This window comes from Pagrus major, chromosome 22 (assembly GCF_040436345.1).
Source record: "Pagrus major chromosome 22, Pma_NU_1.0".
In the NCBI taxonomy this organism is placed as follows: domain Eukaryota; kingdom Metazoa; phylum Chordata; class Actinopteri; order Spariformes; family Sparidae; genus Pagrus; species Pagrus major.
The window spans coordinates 27,027,368-27,049,313 of NC_133236.1; the positions used below are offsets into that span (position 1 = coordinate 27,027,368).

The 21,946-nt window shown below is 44.3% G+C and overlaps 1 protein-coding gene across 2 annotated transcripts in view; it reads right to left on the minus strand.

The window, feature by feature from the left end:
• The window catches only part of LOC141018440 (B-cell lymphoma/leukemia 11B-like), a 31,874-nt gene extending 11,585 nt beyond the window's left edge, over positions 1-20,289 (minus strand). Inside the window, exons 1-2 of one of the 2 annotated variants that reach the window (XM_073493416.1) lie at positions 19,545-20,289; positions 11,679-12,059 (exon numbers count right to left, since the gene is read on the minus strand). In XM_073493416.1, coding sequence (XP_073349517.1) covers positions 11,679-12,059; positions 19,545-19,608 — 445 coding nt within the window. In that variant the 5' untranslated portion in view covers positions 19,609-20,289. Of the gene's footprint in view, positions 1-11,678; positions 12,063-19,544 lie in introns of both variants that reach the window. The other variant, XM_073493415.1, reaches the window with a different exon arrangement.
• Positions 20,290-21,946: the final 1,657 nt, after the last annotated feature.

Below are 21,946 nucleotides of genomic sequence, written 5' to 3' on the forward strand. Positions count from 1 at the left end.
CCGCCACACAGCAGCAGGGGCAAACAGACGACGCCATACAATCAAGGAAGGTTAGGCAGAACTGCAGGGTTGCCGAATTAAAGGATAAATCCACCACTAATTAATAGGATAAAAACAAAGTCAGATATTTCAGCGGAAAAAACGTCCCTGCGATGTGACAGATGAGAAAGAAAGCATCAAAATGTTTGGATAGGTGATGGCATCAAAAGCTGAAAAACTCAAGCTGCTCTGACAATGAAATGCAGGCTGACTTTGTGGACTCACACAATGTTTGTTCGAGGTTTTACATCCAAATGAGCTCCAGTCATAGCCCCTCGGGGACTCTCACTTTGTCCAGAAAGTTAATTTCCTATTCACTGGCAGTGAATAGGAAATTGACTTTGACATGTGAGTGACACGCGAATTCTGTTTTGTGGGTTTATTAAATTTTTCATCGGATCAATCATTTTATACAAACAGTGCATGGAAAGGTATTGTGTTGCTCTTTGGATGCCTTTTTCTTGAATGGTCATCTAAACAAAAACAAAGTTAAATTAAACGAGAAGCGTGACGTTAGACGTGGGGGGACGCAGTGCTCGTCTCAACCGGTGATAAGCAGGTGCAAATTCGTCCTTCTGCGGTGGCGTCTGCAGTGTGTGTGTGTGTGTGTGTGTGTCAAAGAGGCAGCGAATATGAAAAAAAGAAGCAAGAAAAAACCAGGGTAAATGTTACGTTTGTGCCTCTATATGAAGCACTGTATGCATGTGTTTGCATGTATGCTCAGTGTGTGTATGTCGGGCTACCATCCTGTGACAGGGTGCTATATTCTTTCAGCAGTAGTAATGGTCCCCAGCTGGCTTTTGCCCACTGGAGCCAAGCAGCCAGTCCCACTTAACTAGCAGCCCACAGGAAAATACCACCGCGGCCCTGAATGAAGCACACAGGCCTTTCCAACCCAATCAGCCCGCTATAAAACTTGCCCCCTCACATGCTTCAGACATGGCGTAGAGTCCATTCCAGTGATTGGGAAACAGAGCCTGAACATTCATGATCTAATTCACTATTATGACTTTAAGTATAATGTTTAATCCTGGCCTGTGAGAGGATACAGTGCTTTTTTTTTTTTTCTCCTCGTGCTCGAAACACAAAGCAGAGGCTGCCAGCGTCACAGGAGAGAGCACAGAAGTGTTGCATCATTTGACGCCAATTTGCAAGCTATCTAATTAGTGTTAGCACACTAAAAGGAAGTAACAAAAGGGGAGCGTGTTAAAAAAAATGAGAATGGACCGTAGATATTAGGCTCTCTTTATTTAACTGCTCGGCCCAATCTTGGGGAAAAAGAGGTTTTGGAGCCCATTTTGAACAGCAGGATGTGGGCATGTGATAGGCTTGGATGTCTTTCAGCAATGGTTTGACATTTGGGGGGGAAATATGTGCTCTCTTGTGAGTAAATCTAATGAGAAGATCGATACAGCTGTCTTGTGCATCCGGGAGCTTGTTCGATTAGCTTAGTCCAAATACAGGAAATGAGGAAATAGCTAGCTTGGCTCTGTCCAAATGTAGCAAAAATCTGCCTGGCAGCACCTCTGCAGCTTACTAATTAACACCTCTATGTCTCCTTCATCCACACAAAAAGTGTAAAAATGACACATTGTGGTTTTACAAGGGGGTTATTTTCCTATTTCCTGCCACAGAGTTGTGACTTCCTGCAGTTTTGTCCGATTGTTTTTGTAAATCAGTTGTTGGATTAAACAAACAAGAAGTTAAGTGTTGATTAGTGAGCTTTAGAGGTGCCATGCTAGCCGTTACCATCCTGCTTCCGGTCTCTGTGGTAAGCTAAGCTAGCCAACCACTGGATGTAGCTACATATTTACATTGCAAACACGAGAGTGGTATCAATCTTCTCGTTTCACTCTCGGCAAGAAAGTGAAACATCGTCTGGAGAGAACAGTAATCTTTACAGATGATGTATGCCCCGGTTCCACATTAAAGGAGACCTAGGTCAAAGTCCGCACCAACAAAAGCTCTTCTATCCCAAAAAAAAAAAAACTGCCCCTGAAAGCATCGTCAGTAGTCCCGCCTTTAATTCTGTGACTTTCTGACACCACATTATGTCACACATTAGCGTAATTTATGCCTAGCAGCTAATTTTGCACGTAAGAATTAATTTAGTGAAGCTGCTCGGTTGTTGTACGCGCTGCTGGCTCAGGCGTGTGCAAGCTGACCAATCAGAGAAGACTGGCTACTCAGGAGTGGGGGGGCCTTAAAGAGACAGGAGCTTAAACAGAGACAGAGGGGGAATACATTGCTGCAGCACTGGACAGTATGAGAGAGAGAAATAAAAATTATAAGCCTGATAATAAGTGTAATATGTCTCCTTTAATGGAACATATAGCAGTGCACAATGTGAGACCTTCTAACTACTTCAGACGATTAAAAAGAAAAAGATGCAGATGAATATTAATTAAATCACTTCCCACCATTAAATGAACGATGATCTAAAAATTAATCAGATGAATGTACAAAACAAAGGCCGGCGGCACAACATTATGCAACGGTCATGTCTCCAGGTGAATTCTGTTCTCTCTATATATATATATATAATATATATATGTATATATGTGACCTATACGTACTCAGGTGTGTCAAACTGTCAATAACATCTCACCTCAAAAACTCTCTCTCACACACACACGCACACACACATGAATGCAGACGCAAGCACAGGTTCATCTCTTTCACGTACACACCCAACACATATTTATGAGGTGACATTTGTGTGTGTGATGGGCTGACTCTGGCCTCAGGCCTCCCCCTGTGGGTTCTGTGTGGCCTCTCCCTCTGTCTCTCTCTCTCTGTCATTTCTTTCTTTCTTTCTCTTTCTCGCTCTCTGTCTGTCTTTCTGGCTGTTATCACGCTGATACATTTCCTGCTCCTGGCACGGCTCCTGCATAGCTTATGGTTAAAGAAAGCTTTCATCTATCCACTGCCTTTAGGACACACACACACACACACATACACTCACACCCACACTCACTCACACACACACATACAAAAACGCTGGTACGGGCCAGCGCTGCCCCGCCAGACCACAGGCCCAGACAAGCTCCGCTGGCACCAATCAGCCTGATAACATCTTAGGCTTTATTTCATTTTGGCTTGCTCTGTTCTGCTCTGGGGAAGACAGACACAGAGAAGAGGGCTTTCTGGAAAAGTATGAGTTGCGCCAGTATACAGGGAGAGTGTAGCCCCTTAACCTTGAGCAGTTAACTCCTCCTGTCTGCAATGCCATCTATGGACATGACAGTGCAAGCCCTCTTTCATCCAAGAAGCAGACCGGAGCAGATGTTTCTTTTCTGTTCTCGTAGATGGCAGCGCAGGTTTTTATGAGTTAAAGTAGAAGCAGAGAAAAAAAAACTGATACAAGCTAATAAAAAAAACATATTTAAATTTATAGTGAATAAAGTCTCTGTTCAGCCGAAGTCTAAAAAAGACTTGACTTTATTTACCCAGGTTTTGGGATATTGGTTGGTTATTCCTGCCTCCACTCATCAATACATCGCTGTGGTGCTGGAGAAATATGTTTGAAATATTTAACATCAGTATGTATTTTCCAAATAAAAACCAACTTCACTGTTAACATTTCTCAATGAAAATGGAAAGACTTCCTACCAAAAAAATAGTCCCTATGAAAATAATTCACAATTTGTTCTTGTGTTGATCAAAATGTCGCTATTAAAATGTTTAAATGTCCTTTCTTTTCCAGGTTTGAGCTCAATTAATTAACTCACATCGACCTCCCTTGTTTTGGGGCGGAGGTAGTAAATCTCAGAGACGTGTATAAAACCTCATAACTTGGGCAGATAAAATCAAAAACTATCTGCCTGGTCATGTAAAACTAGTTTAATAAGGAAACAAAGGATGTCTTTTTATTTTTAGTTTAAAGGAGCATTATGTTGTTTTAGGCGAGGACTTTTTAATCAGAAGAGAAAGATCTTCATCAACTGATTTTCACTCTCTTTGTTTTCACGACTGAGTAAACAAACTGAGTGACTCATACTGTTTTACTTTGTTTATATGTGGCGGACCCTGCCACCTTTCTAGCTTCAAACAGTGTTGTGGGACCTTGTTTCCCTCTGAGAGCAGCTTGTTTATTCCATTATAGAAAAAATTTATATTTCTGAGTTTGTATTATCACCTCATATAAAACTCTGAGTTTGAATTCCTTCTCTAAAACTACATAGTGCCCCTTTAACATCACCTTAGAATAAAGTTTTTTGGTTTTGTATTTTTTTTTTGTTGCTTTTTCCTCCCTTTCATTCTACGTTTACTGCTCACAGGAAATAGCTGTATGAACAGAATGCTACATTGTGTATTAATGTCTGCACTAGATATTGGCCTTGGCGCACAACTGATTTATATTTAAGTGACAAACCGACATAAAGGCAGCTTACGCTCATCATGTCTTTGCCTGTGTCCAGTGCTCCCTCTCCGAGTAATTGCCTGAGCCAAATAAGTGGGTGAAATAAGGGGAATCATAAGTGTAGCATGAAAGGCTTTCAATATCTCTTGCGGTGAAGTAGCCTGTAAAAAGGAAAATACAGCCATAAACGCTGTCTCCTCATTTTCCTCTCCCACAGTCCCGCCCAATCAGAGCGGCACGCTAATAAGATAAGAGGAAAAGGAACAACAACAGTGTAGCAAGTAGGATTACCCCTGTCTGACTGGCTAACAAGCGCCATCTCTTTTCCTTTTCACAAATGCTAATGGTAGCCCTTTTCCCTTTCCAAAGGCAGAAACTACGCTACTTTTGAAATAGAAGAGCGTGAGTGAACGTCCCGGCCAGAAAATCTCACCATTTACCCCTGAAAGGCGGCGTATTATGTTATGCACTAAGACTGCACAATAGCTGAACACACAGAGACCCATTTCATCTGCATGTCCATCGAGAAAAGACTTGGAGGATCTCTGCAGAGAGCGGGACAAACGTGAACATGTGTGCACGTTACTGAGCAGGTTCTCATTGAGGATTCCTGCATGTGTGCATATTTGACACATTGCGCACTTATACTGTAATTACGGTAAGTTCTTTATAAAATTTGCAACATTACTCAGCCCTGATGAAAGCACACCTGTTATCAACAGTCAGCTTGAATAACTACAATGCAGCTGTCAAATTACCTTGATTATAGCTATTTATGCAAAGAACATAAACACATTCACAGATTCCCACTGACACAAGGCGACTTATGGTCCATAGCAGCGAGCCCATGAAGTTCACATCAGCACTTCGCTCAAAGCTGCACACAAAGCAGCGTGTTTGTGTTGAATACCAGAGCGCCATCATCACTCTCCATGCGTAGCAGGGACGGGGTGTGAGGTTTCTAATGCCTCTTAAGTAAGGCTGTTAAGGAGCAAAGAGTCCGCACATCTGGAAGACACAGTCAGCCGGCACATGCTGAAAGTTAGCGGTGGCGCTCGCAGTCCAAATTAGTGGCGAGTTTTATTCCCCCGCTGTGGTAGGAAAATATCAAATCTGCTGCCATATGAGTGCCATAAAGCTGGCTGTGGAGCGTTTGATGCCTTCATGTGGGAGCCTTTAAGCTGCGTGTGTGTGTGTGCATGTGTCTGTGTGTGCATTTGGTGGGAGATGCAGGCCTTAATGTGAGATGGGGAGTCATTGTATGCATTCCTGCATGCACACATGTTTGGTGTGTGTGGCTCTTATCTGCGTGCGTATTCCTGCATGCACGTTTTTTCTGCATAGGTGAACGTACATTTCCGTGTGCAGGCCAGTGTGTGCGTGTGTCACCGGTGTGTGTCAGGTGGCGGTGGCGGTGTGCATGTGCAGCTGTGCCATTTTAGCAGCTCTCTTACAGACCTAGTTGACCCTGCTGGATATAAGCAGACAGACACACACAAGCAGAGTCAGACGGCCCCTGGGGTGGTCCTGTCTGAGGCGCGGTGTTATGAGCCAACAACTCTAGGGGCCCATATACAGGTAGGAGCACGTATACTGTAATTGTACACACAAGCACAGATGTGTATGCAAACCCAAGACATTTGAGTGGAGAATTAATGTCAGCAAATAGAAATTATTTCATTATTTACCATAATTCTTAAGCTAAGGGTGAAGGCTTTTCTTTTGCTGTGCGTTTCTGCAAGATCACTGCTCATGTGCTAATCCTAAGACATCTCAGCAAAACATGCAGCTTGCTCTTTCATTCATATGTGAGCATTTAAGTTTAGTAATGCAACACAGATAAAGTTATTTTTTAATGCAGGGAATCACTAGTGCCTGAAAAGCGACTGAGCAGGGAAGACATGCAGCATTGTGCAAAAAGCACATGCAATTACATGCAAAACAAATACACAAAAAACAAAACGCATTTAATGTGGATAATTGTTTATGGATTATTGGATGAATGTTGGAGATTGCATTTAATTTATTTTTTTTAAAAACTGCATAAAAAACGTTTCTAAAACAAAATTCAGCCTCGAAAAGGAAAATCCTCCATCGTATTTCTAAGCAACAACGCTGTCTGTAAAGTCAAATAATCTGTGTACTTACAAAACAAAATCACTTTATCTTATCTCTCACTTTCTCTTTTTCTTTTCCCTCAATGCAGTGTGAAAGTAGGGCTCAGCGATATGGCCTTAAAATAACACTGCAATATTTTATGCTATATCATGTTACACAATATAATATCTCAAAATTTTAAACTCTCTTCAAAAGCTTCATAACTGCCAGGACTGGGCAACAAAATCTAAAAAATTTAAAATAATTTTTGACCAAACAGATGCAGCAATATTGTAAGGATGATTACTGTTACTACCAAAATATAAACACAATGAGATTTTTTGATAAATAATCATCAGTAATGTGGGCTTAATGACAAATGGGTAGAGGGAAGTCGAACAGTCTGGTAAGTTCAGAAAATGACATCACTTTACTCTAATGCAGCCTTTAAAACCAAGAGAAGACAACACTTGTGCCGTATCACGATATCATCTAAAAAATCTAAGATGATATCTAGTCTCATATCACCATGATGATATAATTTCGATATCGGGCCCAGCCCAAAGTGGAAGTGCAGAAAGAAGAAAACGCTTGAGAGGTAGATACTGTATCATGTTAGAGTCAGTGTTCATGCTATTCCAAAAAAAAAATGTTATGTATTTAAATGAAGGATGGAGTGTACTCCTCTTTTCCCCCCACAGTGGAATAAGGAAATATTTGCCACTCAGAGAAACAAGGAAACACACACACACACACACACACACACACACACACACACACACACACGAACGAGAAAATGAAAAGAGACACACACACGCCTCACAGCAGAAACAAGATAAATTCCCTGGCAAGCATTCAAAACACTCATGTAAGAGCACATAAACACACACAGCCTGCACCAGAAATGCAAAAAAAAAAACGTGAACACACACACACACACACACACACACACACACACACACACACACACACACGAGTGCACACACACCCACCTACACAACTGCCACCATGTAACCCCTAATCACAACCCCAGAGCTTGGACATCAAATGAAGCAAGTTTTAAAAAAAAAATCATCAGGAGTAATTAACGCATTTTCATATGCAAATGTGATTAATGCAAAACTACAAAGTCATTATGCAAATCGACTTTTCCTTGAGCCTCTGTACAAATATTCGCAGCTCAAATCAGGGATCAGTCTCGCCATCTTTCTTTTTTTATCTCTTACCCTTCTCCCTCTCCCTCTATCTCTCCCTCTGCCTCTCTCTCCGAGTAGAGATAATGCGTAAGTAGCATGTGAAGTTATTTCTAACTCACACAGTGTGTGTGTTTTCATGCGATGGGCCGGGGCTATGGCATTACGCCGCCTGCCTACTGATTACTGGCTGCTTGGCACTGGAGCGAGACAGGGAAGCCGGCGTACAGGGGAAGGTATGAATATGCAAAAGGCTGATTGCTTTTCATGATTAAAGCCTATTTAATATGGAAATGAGAGCAAGCCAGGTGATTAAAGGAGCATTGGGTGGTGGGGCAAAAAGAAAAAAAAAAAGAGATTGGGGGGAGAAACAGAGAGACGGGAAGAAGAGAGACACCTTCAAATCCACACCGCTGGTGAGGTGTGGAAGCTGGAATGTCACAGTTGTTTAGTAACAGCAGTGAAACAAGTGTCGAACATTGCAGATTCGACCTGCCCGGGTGCAAAGGTCAGTCTCACTTTAGAGGCGTTTTGTAGGTTACACCGCAGGTTTTCATCCTGAAACCACCATGAGTCATTTTAGGCCCTTGTCGCAGATTGGCTCGAGAACAAAAAAACGGATTTTTATCACATTAAAAAGGGCTCCTGTGCACTTTAACACACTTTCACACCCGCAGAAGATGTTGAAGATGTAGGTGTGACGGTTCTAAAGTGGCGAGTGGCTCATTTAGATTTCTTTGATCATAAATCCAGTGCCACTTTGGTTCAGTTTGAGGCGGCGGTATCGGTATCGCATCGAGCTCCACTGAAAACGAAAGAAAAACCAATTCTCTTATAAAAATCTTCTCCTAATATAGTGATGTGGCCGCAAAAAGTGACAGCAGGGAGATCAGAGCTGGACGCAGAGACAAGAGAGAGAGATGTTTGAGGACGTCGCTGTCGCTCACACAATCTCATGAAATATTTACCGTGTGATCTCTATACACAGTGTTTGTGAGCGAGTGAGGAAGAAACAGACAGACAGACGGAGAGAGAGAGAGCTTGTCATGATGTGACTTTGCCCTTATGTACTAGATGTCTTTAAGTGCTCCGAGGGGGCCCGGCAGCCGTCCTGGGAGGGGTTCAAAGCAGGGCCAGGGCCGTCTTAGCATGGTAACGCTCCCCTAGCGACAACCTCTCGCTTGCCTGGTGACACGCATCATTCTTCACAGACGCTGCACGCACATGTACACATGCACAAATTCACACACACATATTAACATACCCTGACAGAGCCCACACGTACACACGCAGAGTGCATGCATCAGCAAGAGAAACTCAAGGAAAATAAAATAGGGCACGGAAGGGCCATTTTTCATCTACACCGCGTGTGTGAGAGGTGTGTGTGCGGTTGTGTGCGGTGTGTGTGTGTGTGTTTGCACCTTTTGGGGTTGAATCTGCTAGCCTTGCAGCATGTTTGCAGGTTAAGCAAGCAGGCTGACAGACAAAGAGGCCAGACAGGATGTTGTAAAACACAACCGGGTGAAAAAGAAAAAAAAAAAAACAATCCAGGAGAGGAGAGGGTTAAGAGTTATGCATGCAGCACAGGTATGTCATGCACGCCTGAGAGCAACACAGTTACATGTACATATCCGTGCATACGTGTGCGCAGACTCCATACATATCCTCGTTTTTTTCCGTCACCTGCGCTGCAAATATTTGAACTGCAAAGTTCTCGGCGCAAAGCGAAAATGTGATGATACTTCCTCCTGTGTGTGCGTATGAGTGTGCCTTGTGAGCGTGTGTGTGTGCTGCTAACACATTGGACTTAATTAGACCTAATAATGTAATCTAATTTGGTTGAAACTTGAGACTGCCTTGAGTGGCAATCTAATGTGTTGAACAAAGCTCTCCTCCTCTCTTTCATTTGGGAGCTTCGAGTGCTTTCATGTCCTGTTCTCTTAGTGATAAGACCGCCTGTCTGTCTGCGGAGCGACTAACTGACTGCCGCTCGCTCTAACAGGCTGACTCACTCACTCACTGACTGCATAAATGTTTTCCCTCTGACCACCTAACAGACAAACTGCCATGTAAAAAAAAAATCCAGTCTTTTTTTAAGCAGCTTCAAAATGAGTTCGTGTTTTGTTTTGTTTTTTTACAGGGGCTTCTAGGTGGCTTTAATGCTCATTAAAATTTCCAGCGTACAAGTGAAATAAAAAGACAATTAGCAAAAAGTCACATTATCTGAAAGAAATGTAACAACACTGACGGGCTGTCACAACTCCTTTTAATTAAACGAGGTGGTGAATTATCACCTTCGTTCCTTTTTTTTTTTTTAATTTAAAGAAAAGAATTTCTGCCGTTTTTTTTAATTTAACTTTTTATTAGCCGTGACATCTAAAACGGTGCTGTCACATGTTTTTGTTTGCGATTCAGTAAAATTTTCCCACTGTCTGCGAAAGATGGCGACCACACACAGCTGCTGGCCACACACAGAAACCGTGTGTGCGCTGCTGAACTCTGTAGTGATGACAAAAGATGTCAACCGCCAGATTTGGTTCTGAAATGAATAAAACGTGCAGATCAGAACCAAATAAAGGACTTTTCATAAAACGTTGTGCAATAGTCCACAGACTGGCCTGATCTTAAAGAACCCCACAGTAAAAAAAAAATGGATGTAAACTGAATGTCTTTACTTAAACACTAGTTCGGTATCTAAAATTTGGATTTCTGAAGCTCAAATGTGAAAAAAGAAATAAATTGTGCACCTGCTGTCGACAGGGAGAACCACAGCCTGCTGCCATGACTTCTACACAAAATCTGCATTCACACGTTTTACACCAGTTCTCACTCGTGTTTAAATATTTTATAAACCATGATAACCACTCGTTTATGGATGTGTGGTGGCAGTTGTGTCACAACTTTTTTTTTTATAATTAGTATATTATTACATCTCTGCTACTTCCCTTAAAATGTGTGAATCTTACAGTCAGTCATGTTTTCTGTCTTATGGGGTTTATTTTTTTTAGCACTGCTCCTTTTTAAAAGACTTTTTTAAGACTCCGATATTTGCAAAGGCTTTATGTACAGACACGGATTGTAAAAGTTGACTCTTTACTCTTTAAGTCTCTCCATAACGCTCCAGTTTAAAGACACTGTGGTGACCAGTTTCTGTGTTAAACGTGTAATCTTTTAAATGTAGTTCTGAATGGTAACTTCCACAATAAAGCCGTCTCCCTCCTCTAAGTCTACTGGTGTCTGTGTAATCCTGGATAGCCTTCCCAGCTCTCGGGTGTGATGGTGACTGTCTCCTCTGATAACTTTGAACTGGTTTCCCTGCAGCGCTGGCAGTCTACAGGCCTCGCCCCCCTCCCCCCCCCCCCCATCACCATACGCACCCCACCACCACCACCACCCACCACCCATAGCCAGATGAACGGCCTTGCCTCTTTATTAATCCCCTTCTCCTCACCACGCACACAGATGAATTTTAATCAGCTTTCTTAACCTCTTTTTTTCGTATGCTGCAGGATTTCTTCACAAACGTGATGTGCATTCACGCGCGCGCACACACACACACACACACACACACTAGGGGCGGCTCCTCTATCACCTTCTTCCTCGCCTTTCACAATTGGTTTCAGCTGAAGAAGTCCTTCAGGCCTGCCAGTGTGTGTTTGTTTGGTTGTGTGTGATTTTTGTGTGCGGATGCGGGTGTGTGATGTTTTACTTTTACGGAGCAGAATAGACGTACAGTGCAGCTCTCACTCACTCTAATGAAATCATCCCAGACTACATTAATCCCTCCTGAAGGCCACTGTCAAAATAACAAGCAGCTGGGATTCTTTAAAGAGAGCTATCTGTCTTGGACAGGTGAGGGATGTGTATGAGTGTGTTTCGTGTGTGTGTGGATGCTTTTTTTGCACCCACATGTGTGTGACTACACTGACGAGAGAGTTCCCTGCTTATTGGTTCTTCTTGCATCCTAATTTAAAATGTCTCCGTACCTCCTCTCTCCTGTTTCGGGCAGATCCCCTTGGCCGGCGTCAGCCTCATCAGAGCATTGTCCTCCCCGCCGGGGGTCACCTGGATGCCCACCTCCACCGGAATGGACCCTCTACCCAGCTCCAGCGACCTGGCCCTGGGAGAGATAGTGATGCCCGTGATCCCGCCAGCTTCCCCGGGCTTGGAGAAGGACCCCGGTCTGCTCCCGGGGCCCCGGCACAGGCGTCGCTTGTGCTCGATGAAAACCAGGATATCGCCCAGCGGGAAGTTGGTCTGGCACTGGCCACAGGTCAGCAGGTCGTGCTCCCCGGGTCCCACCCTCCGAGGGCTGGGTGTGGATGGCTCCGGGGATGGAGATCCCGCCCTTGAATCATGATTGGACTCTGCTGTGGAAAAAGGGAGAAGATGAGGATGAGGAATGTAAATTAGTTGTGTTTCTGTTAAGGAAGAGCAAAAAAACACACACAGCGAGGTTTAGTTATTCCTGATAACATTACCTGATGAAAGCCAGCTCTCCCTCCCACATGAGATGATCATTACGTTCACACTTGTGTCACTTTTATGGCATAAAACAACCTATGATGCTCCTTCGCCTAGACAAACACCTGCACAGCTTATCCGTGAGAGATCTGCGTGGGTGGGACCGAGCACATATATATGTGTTTGTGCTTCTATTTGTGTGTGTGTGTGTGTGTGTGTGTGTGTGTGTGTTGGTGAGTGTGTTAGTGTGTGTGTGGCCAGGAAGCTATTCATCTCACAGTGCAGGCTGGGTTTCCGGTGAGGGCCTTTCGCTGCACTGAGCTGTCATAGCTAGACGGCTGCCTTCACCACATGGGAGCCCCAGCTTTTGCACAACAAAGTGTAGCGTAGCGGAGGCCACATCCAGCAGCATGCGCGCGTGTGTTCATGTTTGTTTGTATCAGAGAAGAAGACATGGAAAAGAAAAATGACAAAAAAAACTAGATGTGTAAGCGTGTGTGTGTGTGTGTGCATGAATGGAGCAGCACACAGGTGAGTTCGAGCACTGTATTCTCCACAGACAGAAAATCTATAAAGCCAAACCCGGGGTCCTGTTAAGAGAGTAAATCTCATTCTTCACAGATCTGACACGGTCATTAATAACCATTACACATTCTTCCCCCCTTCCTCGTCCCCCATGGCGTAAGACTGAGTCCCTCAGCTTAGCGTAAATCCCTCATGGACAACCTCCATTTTATTTTAACACTACCCTGATGTACCAGTATGAAGACGTGTCCTCTTCTAGAAAAAAAAAAAAAGCCCTGAGGAAACCTGAAGCTCCAGAGACTCTAGGGGCGTCTGAGTGAGCGGGTGCCCAGGGAGAGGTGTTGATGCCTGGGAGAGGAGCGTAGCAGCGTCTGCCTGTCTCTGCTGCTGCTGCTGCTCTAACACCCACCCGCCTGCACCCCCGCCCGCCCCTCCCTCTTTTTTTTTTTTGCCTCTCTTCTCTCTCTTTCTCCAAACATGACACCCTAATAATTGCAAAGATTAGACAAAGAGGGTGTGTGCTGGTTTGTGTGCGCCTGTGTCTCGGTGTGTAGTTATCAGAGCAGAGATCCTAAACTCTCTTATCACCCATCTCAAACTGTCAGGGAGGCGGCGGTGCCCCTCTAAATTCCCAGTCATAACCGTTAAACTCGGCTCAGAGTTCCGATCTGACTGTTACACACATTTTCTACCCAATTTTTTATTATTTCAAACATTTCTTTGCAACTACGAATCATCCACCACCACCCCCCCCCTCCACCCTTCCTCGCCAACCACCCCATCCTCCACCCACGCACGCACACACACACACGTTCCAGTCCACTCACTTCGCCCTGGAGTGATGATCCGATGCCAAATATCTTTTCTCTAAATGGAGATGGGTTCCTGGATGCCTGCCAAATAATTTCCATCTCATAATCTTTGGCGGCAAAGAAGGAACACAAACACATATTTACCTACAGTTCACAGCTTGTGACCATAATTCACATGAAGCAACGTTCCAGAGCGTTCACACAAGCCACGTAACCGTGCGCATGCATGCGTGCGTGCATATGTGCAATGCATATAAGTAAGCGCCGTGCAGGAGATCTCTGCTAACAATATGGCGCTCTGGTTTCTGACGTCGAACAACGAGACAGGTGGCATGAGACGCAGATCCTGTGTTTGTGTGTGTGTGCAAATAGATGACGCACACCTGGGCATTTTGATTTGACTTTCTCCCCGCAAGACGAGTAGAGTAGGGCCTGTTTGTTAACCTATGGTTGAGTAACATGGCCCCAGGGTCAGAAGGCTGTAAATTAAGGAGGCGTTGGCACTGACACCGCACCACTCAAATATCAGTCGGACATCTTCTTAAAAAAACCGCACCCCTCTCTCTCTCTCTGTTGAAAACCCGCTCACTCGTCTATCCCGAGGCTCACCTGTGTGAGAAAAAACGCAGGTGCAAGAAGCAACTGAACAAGGAATGCTCACCGGTTAAAAAAAAAAAAAGGGGTGGACACACAGACACGGCGAAATGAAAACACACACACGAAAGAATAACACTCTAATGTGGCCTCTCATGGTGACAGACAGTGTCTAATTCCTCTGTATGTGAGAGGAACATGCTCGATAGGTGAGGGAGCATAGCAGACGCACTGTCAAACATGCCATCGTTGAGAAGGTGCGATGATAGCAATGAAACCCAGCTGTCTAACACGATACCACACATTTTATTCCTAAGTCTTGGTCTCTCTCTGTCTTTCTCCCTGACACACACACACGGAGTTACATTCACCCAATGACAGTCCTGCTACTCTGCCTTATCAAGTGTGAGTTAAGTCAGGCAGCCTTAGAGCACCCCCTATCAGCTTGACGAGGAGAGAGTCAGTCAGTCACTCCACTGCTGCTGCTGCTGCTGCTGCTGCTGCCGCCGCCGCTGCTGCTGCTGCTGCACACACTGCCACTGCTCAATGTGTACCAGATGGGAGACACAGCTGAAGACAATGGACCTCTTTCACCAATATTTCCATTTGTGTCAAAAAAAAAAAAAAAGGTGGAAAAATAAATCAAATGCCCCGGACAGAAAGTGCTAAATGAAGTTATTTTTTGCAATCTTACAGTCAAATCTGGGATGTGGTTCAGGTTTCTCACAGGTAAACCAAGCTAGGTGCACATGAGAGGTCCCTCTCTTGTCCTTTGGCATTAACCGCCACCATAAATCACCCTAATCTCTCATTATTGTCTGCGTCCTTATTTGCTCTTATAAATCTGATGACTCCTTTTGTTGTCTTCATTGCCGCCTGAGGTGAAGGTGAGCGCGAAGACGAAATTTACAGCACGGTTTGACAAGTTCTGCTCTGCCCGGAGGTCGACGACAAACTGATCAGATGTCAATGTCGCTGGATCTGAAGCATTTGTTTTTATAAGACGATGAGCAGGGGTGTTAAACAGAAAGCGTTAAACATTTTTTTCCGTTGACGCTGGAGTCCTGACCTTACACAACGTTTTTTTTAATACCAGCTGCACACTCTGTTCCGCTGGTAAAGGCAGAGTAAGGCCAGGGGCACTCGTATGACAGCCGACCATACTGTATGGGTTCAGACCTGTCTCCCTTTCTTTGTTTTCCCCCTCCATTTGCTGTGCTAAAAGCACACACACACACACACACACACACACACACACACACATACGTGTAAACCCCACAGGGAAAGTCGGGTAAGATTCACGCTGTCATTGAAAATAAATGACACCAGCAACGTTGCAGATGGTTGCAATCAAAAATTCAAACAACAAGCGGCCTCGCTTAGCCTATCCCGCTTTTCTCGGCTGCGATTGCCAAGGAGAGCTGCAACAGTGTGTGTTGTGTAAGGCCAGGCCTGTGTGTTTCATTATCTTATCACCATTTAATCTGTAGCAGTCGCATTTCTTATCATAAATCTTAGATTATCAGGCTGAGAGTGAGCAAAATACGGCTCTGCAGCTGACTGTGACTTGTCACCAAATTGCTATAAATGACTTGCAAGCCATGAGGCATGACATTTGGAGATATAAATCAAAATTTGCCAAACACTTTTAAGAGATATAATAATAATAATAATAAAGGAGCTTTATAGCGTTGCAAAATTGATTAAATGTGTTCGATATTATTGAAATATAGAACAAAAATCCGAGAACAAACTGCGACGCCTCGCAGTAAATCATAAATCGCTCACCAATCATCTCCTGTGAGATTATCATCCGGTTACCACAATGTGTGTGAATATTTACTGTGGTGTTGCAGTGCGTACTGTGGGTTTCTCCCCCAGCGTTTGACAGCCATATGGTGCAAATGAAGACGAAAACATTAACTGTTTCACAAGTAGCATGCCAATTCTGAGAGTAAACAGTTTTCATGAGGCGTTTTCCACGGCTGGATCGAGAAAAACGATTCTCTGTGCTAATCCTGATATTAGATTGCACCAAAATACCAGCCTCTGAAACAAGAGAGGCCTCTGACACACCGGTGGTTCCGCATTAATGTGTGAGCAATTGATAAAGATATTCCTGTGATGGGTTTTCTTTGTCGGTGGATGTGACTCTAAGCTGATGACAGAGCCCAAAAACAGCCTGGCGGGGATGTTTGTCTTAATAAAACAAAGGAGGGAACTGTGAACTGAAGGTCAAATTAAACTCAGAGCAGCCTGCTACATGTGCTAGTGTGTGAACATACACCAGTGTGTTAGGGTGATGTATGCTGTTGTACACTGCATGCTGAGTCTGTGTGACTTGTGCACAGTACACATTCATCGCAGCCACTTGTACGTCCCTCTTGATGTCTGGCCTCGCAAGTAGATTTCCAGTACGCAGACTTCCGCAGTAAGCCTGGCCATAAGTATGCTGATATTCAGGTTCTCTGCACTTCCAGGTACAGTATGACCTGTGAGCCCATGACTGCAGGGCAAAGGGCTGACTTGAGTTACACCGAATAACCCCCTTGATGATCTGACGTGTGGTTGTGGACAAACTTCATATTCTTACTTGTGCAAGGCGTTACCTCCTGACTGGCCCTGACAGCTGACAATGAAGTGTGTACGACTTATTCACCGGGTCATATAAATAAACGATCGAGTGCACATAAGCAGATCTCTCGTTATGTGTTGACTCAATCAAATTTTCAGTTTGGTTTCCCCTTCAGATCCTCCAGCCTGAGGAGTGATCCTGGTCCTCTCCAGACCCACCCAGCTTAAGGAAACAGCCCACAGCGACACGCAGCCTCCAGACACTGACTGACTGACAGGTACATTAAAAGCCTCCCATCCATCAGAGCCGCAGATGTGCTGTCGTTATGAAGATGTCCTGTACGTATGGTAAACATAGCTTAGGCGCTTTGTGCAAACACACTCGCGCACAGACACACAATGTTCCCACAGAGACAATCGGATAGAAATATTTTTAAAAAAAATTCTGCTCATCTGCTTACAGAACGGTGTCGCATTTGACCTCCTTGATGACGTCACACAGAGCCAAACAAACAAAATACCTGCAGGTCCAGTTCTTCATTAAGTCTGCACTTGCGCCTCTCAGGTCATTGCCACTTGCTCGAGGCCACAGCTCACGCAGCAGGGGAGGAACAGTGTGTATCGTGTGAGAGAACAGGTAGGACCAGATTCAGGCCCAGCTGGCTCATCCCTTCTGCACACGCTCTGATAGCCGCGTTGACCTCTGCACGTTCCAGCCGAACATCAAACATATGTCAGGATCTCAACTTAAGCTGCTGTTTGAACACGTAAGGCAGGTCAGCGGTGATTAAAAAAAGGATCTCTGAAAGCAGCCCATTAAAAAAAAAAAACTTCAGGTGATGCACTCTGGAGGACACGTGAACGCAGCTTCAACTCGAGACGAGGAAATTAAGACATTTAAAAGCGAATCTGTGACGACTAATTATCGGCCCAATCGTGCAAGAATCTGCATTACTGCAGCACAGGTTCAGTTTTGGGGAATGTGCTGAGTGTACAGCAGGTGCTGGGAGGTTCTGTGTAACTAAAAGATGTCACGAAAAAAAAAAAAAAAAGGTGACCCATGGCTGGAAGGAGGGGAGGCAAATATTTAACAGTTAAGTCCACATTTGTTCCAGTTCCACAAATTTGCAAAACGTTGCGATTATTCGTTGTAACTCCTGCAGGTGAGTGTTAAACACACACACACACACACACACACACACACACACACACACACACACATGCCTGAGGTCAAACTGTAGCTATTTTGCACAGACGAAAATGTGACGTTGGGGCGATCAAGTTGGTCTCCACGTTTTAATAAACTGGCAGGGATTGACAGCAGAGAGAATAAACTGTGGTGATCAATACTCAGCCTGGATCAATATTTTGCCTTTTTAAAAAAAAAAAAAAAAAAAAAAAAATGTGCCACACTTTCTCAATTAGTCAACACAAAAACACAAACATTTAGATTTCAGATTGCTCTTCACGTCTGGAATTACCGTAATTATTTCAGCTGAGGACTGGATAGGAGGGAAAAAAGTCAGTGACACGAGGGAGAGAGAGGGACAGAGAGAGAGAGAGGGAGAGAGAGAGAGGCAGAGACTGAACGGGGGATAAATGATTAGTCTAAATGCTAAATGTGTCGGGTGGGACGGAATGCGCCGAACCCTTTTTTCAACACAAAACAGATTGGCCAAAGATTACATCATGAACTTCTGCAATGAATTACTCAGATTAAGGCCTCTATGAAATTGGATTTAGGCAAAGCAGAGCGCTGGGAGATGAAGGTTAGATTGATCTAATTGATTTGAAATTGGATTATGTGACTTTTTAATCATCATATGCCCCGCAAAGAAAAAAAAAAAAAAGGAAAACAAAAAAAACAAAACAGAAATTCATTTAATCTGCGTAAATGTTCATCACATTTTTTTGTGCAAAGCTGCAAAGTTGAGTTTGTGACTCTTCGTTTGAAAATATTAATAAAGTTCACGTTGTTGTTGCTGCCGTGTGTGTGTGTGTGTGCGCGCGCGCGTGTGTGTGATTGCAAACTAATTTCTGTGCGCTATTTAACTTCAGCAAATGTTGCCTTCAAGTGCACACAGGCCCCAGTGTGTCCAGATAAAAATAATTTTTCAGTGTGTGTGTGTGTGTGTGTGTGTGTGTGCGTGTGCGTGTGCGCGTGTCAGAGTGAAAGAGAAAGAAAACAATCATTAAAATTAAAAATTACTTTTAAATTAAGACACGAGACGTCCTGTGCAAAGTCCCCCCCCCCAAAAAAAAAAAATAATAAAACAAACTTAAATCATTTATGAAACAGTGTCACACATGAACACACACGCTGCCACATGTTGCAATACGCGTTGGAATAAAATGCAAAAAAAAAATGTGTTGTGATGAAATGTTGCATTACACGCTCGTACATGCGCTACACACGTGCGTGCACATGCACACACACACACACACTCACACACACACAGTCCAAATGTAGTTGTCATGAGATGATCCCTCGTAGTAAAAGTCACATGAAGCTGCAAATATTTCTGAATTGTGTTGATTAATTTCACAGATGTTTTATGAATCCAGCCATAAACTGAAATTCAGTCTAATCAGTGTCTTTAAATTAATAAATAATAATAATAACGTGGAGAGCTGTGCCTGTGTGTGCTCCTCTGTTGGCACATGGTCACATTTATTTTTCACAAATCTCAGTTAGTTGTCGGCTTCCTCGTTCGGCGCATTTTTAAAAAGACAAAAACAAAATAATTCATGCGCACGATCTGAATCTATTCCCATAAAAATGACTTTTAATTTCCCCTCCTGGAAGTTAGAATTAGTAATAATAATGAAACAGTGTAAATGATTAAAAGCAGTGAAGTGGATCACACGTGAAGTTCAGCTCACCTTGTATTGTCTCCCTGTGCGTCAACGATAAGTGCTGCGGGTTCACCTGCTTGCGGCGGGACATTGCCCCGGCATTTACTCTGGCATCGCCCGGTGAACGGCACTTGGAGTCGGCTTGGACCGTCTTGTCGGTCCTCTCTGGATCGCAGGTGAGCAACTTTCCCCCCCTCTCTCTCCTAATCCCTTCTGCCGTTGACTGTCTTCAGCTGCAACTTTTGACGCGCGCTCGGCTCGGACGTGAAGGTGAGGATGAGTCGGACGGCGGAGCGCAGTGAGGATGGAAGAGCAGTTTGTCCACAATGTCCTGACCTGCGGCGTCTTCGGAGGAAGCAACACCTGGACTGAGGAAGCCAAAGTGGAGTTTTTGTTTTTTTTAGGAAGCAGTTGGCTACTTAGATGAGCCGATGAGCTGATTTGGTTGGTAATGATTTGCAAAATGACCTTTTTTGCAAGATAAAGAAAAAAAAAAAATCCCGGACTGCCCACCTCTGAAGCGACAGATGAAGTACGGTGAGAGGCACTCCACCGGGGATGGCTACTGGCTCTTATTTGGCTCCTCTCCCTTCTTTTTTCTCTTAATTTTAATGGTCTGATTATATCATCTGGGGTCAAACGGCTGCTGTTTATTCTAGGATTCCCTACAGTCCTTCCATTTCAGCAGTGGTGCGCTAAAATGACCCTTTGGCACCGACTCCTCCTGCGCGTTTTGGCATCGGCGCGCGGAACGGCAACTCTTGGCTCTGGTGGCAGTAGCCTCGCTGATTGAGAGAGAGAGAGAGGTAGAGAGAGAGAGAGCGAGAGAGAGCGAGAGAGAGAGAGAGAGAGAGAGAGAGGGAGAGCAGGCGGGCAGACAAGACACCTCCTCCTCCTCCTCGTCCAACAAGCAGAGGTCCAATGTTTCCCAGTTTCCTACAGTATCGAGGCTACTTCTTGTTGACTCACACGATGAAAGAGGCTCTGTGTTTTGGGAGGACCCCGCGTGTGTGTGTGTGTGTGTGTGTGTGTGTGTGTGTGTGTGTGTAGCCTGTGCTTTTTTTTCTTTGTGAGTGAGAGTGGGTGTGTGTGGTTGGGGTTTGCCATCCGTGGAGTGGGATGGGATTCAAGTTCAAGTGCGTCCGTGACGTTCGCGCGTCAGACACAACAGGCAGTGTGGAGGCGGCGGGGCTGGACGGCGCGCTGGACACTGGAGGCGACCAGCGGGCTGGGTCTCTGTTCAGAAAAAAAAAAAAGTAATTACCACTGTCAAAGGCGGTGTCACACCGTCTGCAGACCCAACGTTTCCTTTTCTTACATTCACACTTCATGGTCTGATGGTCATTACATCCAGAAGATAAGTCTGACTGTGGCTTTTCCCTGCGTGCGTTCATTACTTCACAACTCTTTTTCCTTTCATACAAGTCCAGCTGACATTTTTCAGGGTAAAACATCAGGAAGCTGTTTAAAAAATGGCTGGAATATCAGGACCACCCACACCTAGATCAGATCCAATCACCCAGATCTATCAATCTGGGTTCAAAGGTCACCTTCACTGGAGATAATAACTCTTTCTGTGGCATCACAGTCTATAAACGACCAAATACCACTGCTGCACACGCTCAGTGTAAATGTAAAGCACACATATGTCCTCTCATTGAATCAGAGAGTGGCTGCATCTTTGTTGTTGGGATAATTTAAACATGTTGTGAGGCAACAGTACCCTCTGTTGGCACAGTCAGGAGACATTACAAAAACCCTGTTTAGGAGGCTGGTGCCTTAAACACATCCGTTCTATACTTTCCTTCTTATTTTTAGACTGAAGCCTCCTTAATTTGCCGTTTATGCAATCCACAGCGTAAGAGAGTCCTTGGAAGAGCCGATCAGGTTCACTCAGAGGCAATTAATGGCACTAATGGCCGATCGTTCTGCACATAATTCACCCTGTTCATTTAGATCAGTGCACGCCCGCATAAGTGCTCTGCACAGGCTCCACAGCTCACTCAAGTTTCTTTTCCTTTTCTCGCCCTCGAAGTTGAAACACATTGTCGAGCAAAAAAAAAAAAAAAGTATAAAGTCTAATACCGGCCCGCTTAAAGTTGACACTGTTTCCTGGCGGATCAGCAGAGGAGTGTGCAGCTATAGCAATGCATTTTATAGTCGGCCATTAATAAAACATGGTGGGCAATTTTAAGAGCATTAGAAGTTTGATTGCTCGAGGGCAGGCCTAGGGGACTTTCAGGACAGTAATTATTTATATAAATGAAATGTCATCTCGGCTCTGGCTCAAGTAGACATAACCTCAGCAGACTCCGCATGGAAACACTACAGCACAACAGCGATCTGTTCGCAGATGGGGCCCGAGCATGTTGTCGAGCATATTGCTTTGACTGTGGGGCGCATAAATTCAATATGTGATGTTGCAGGAA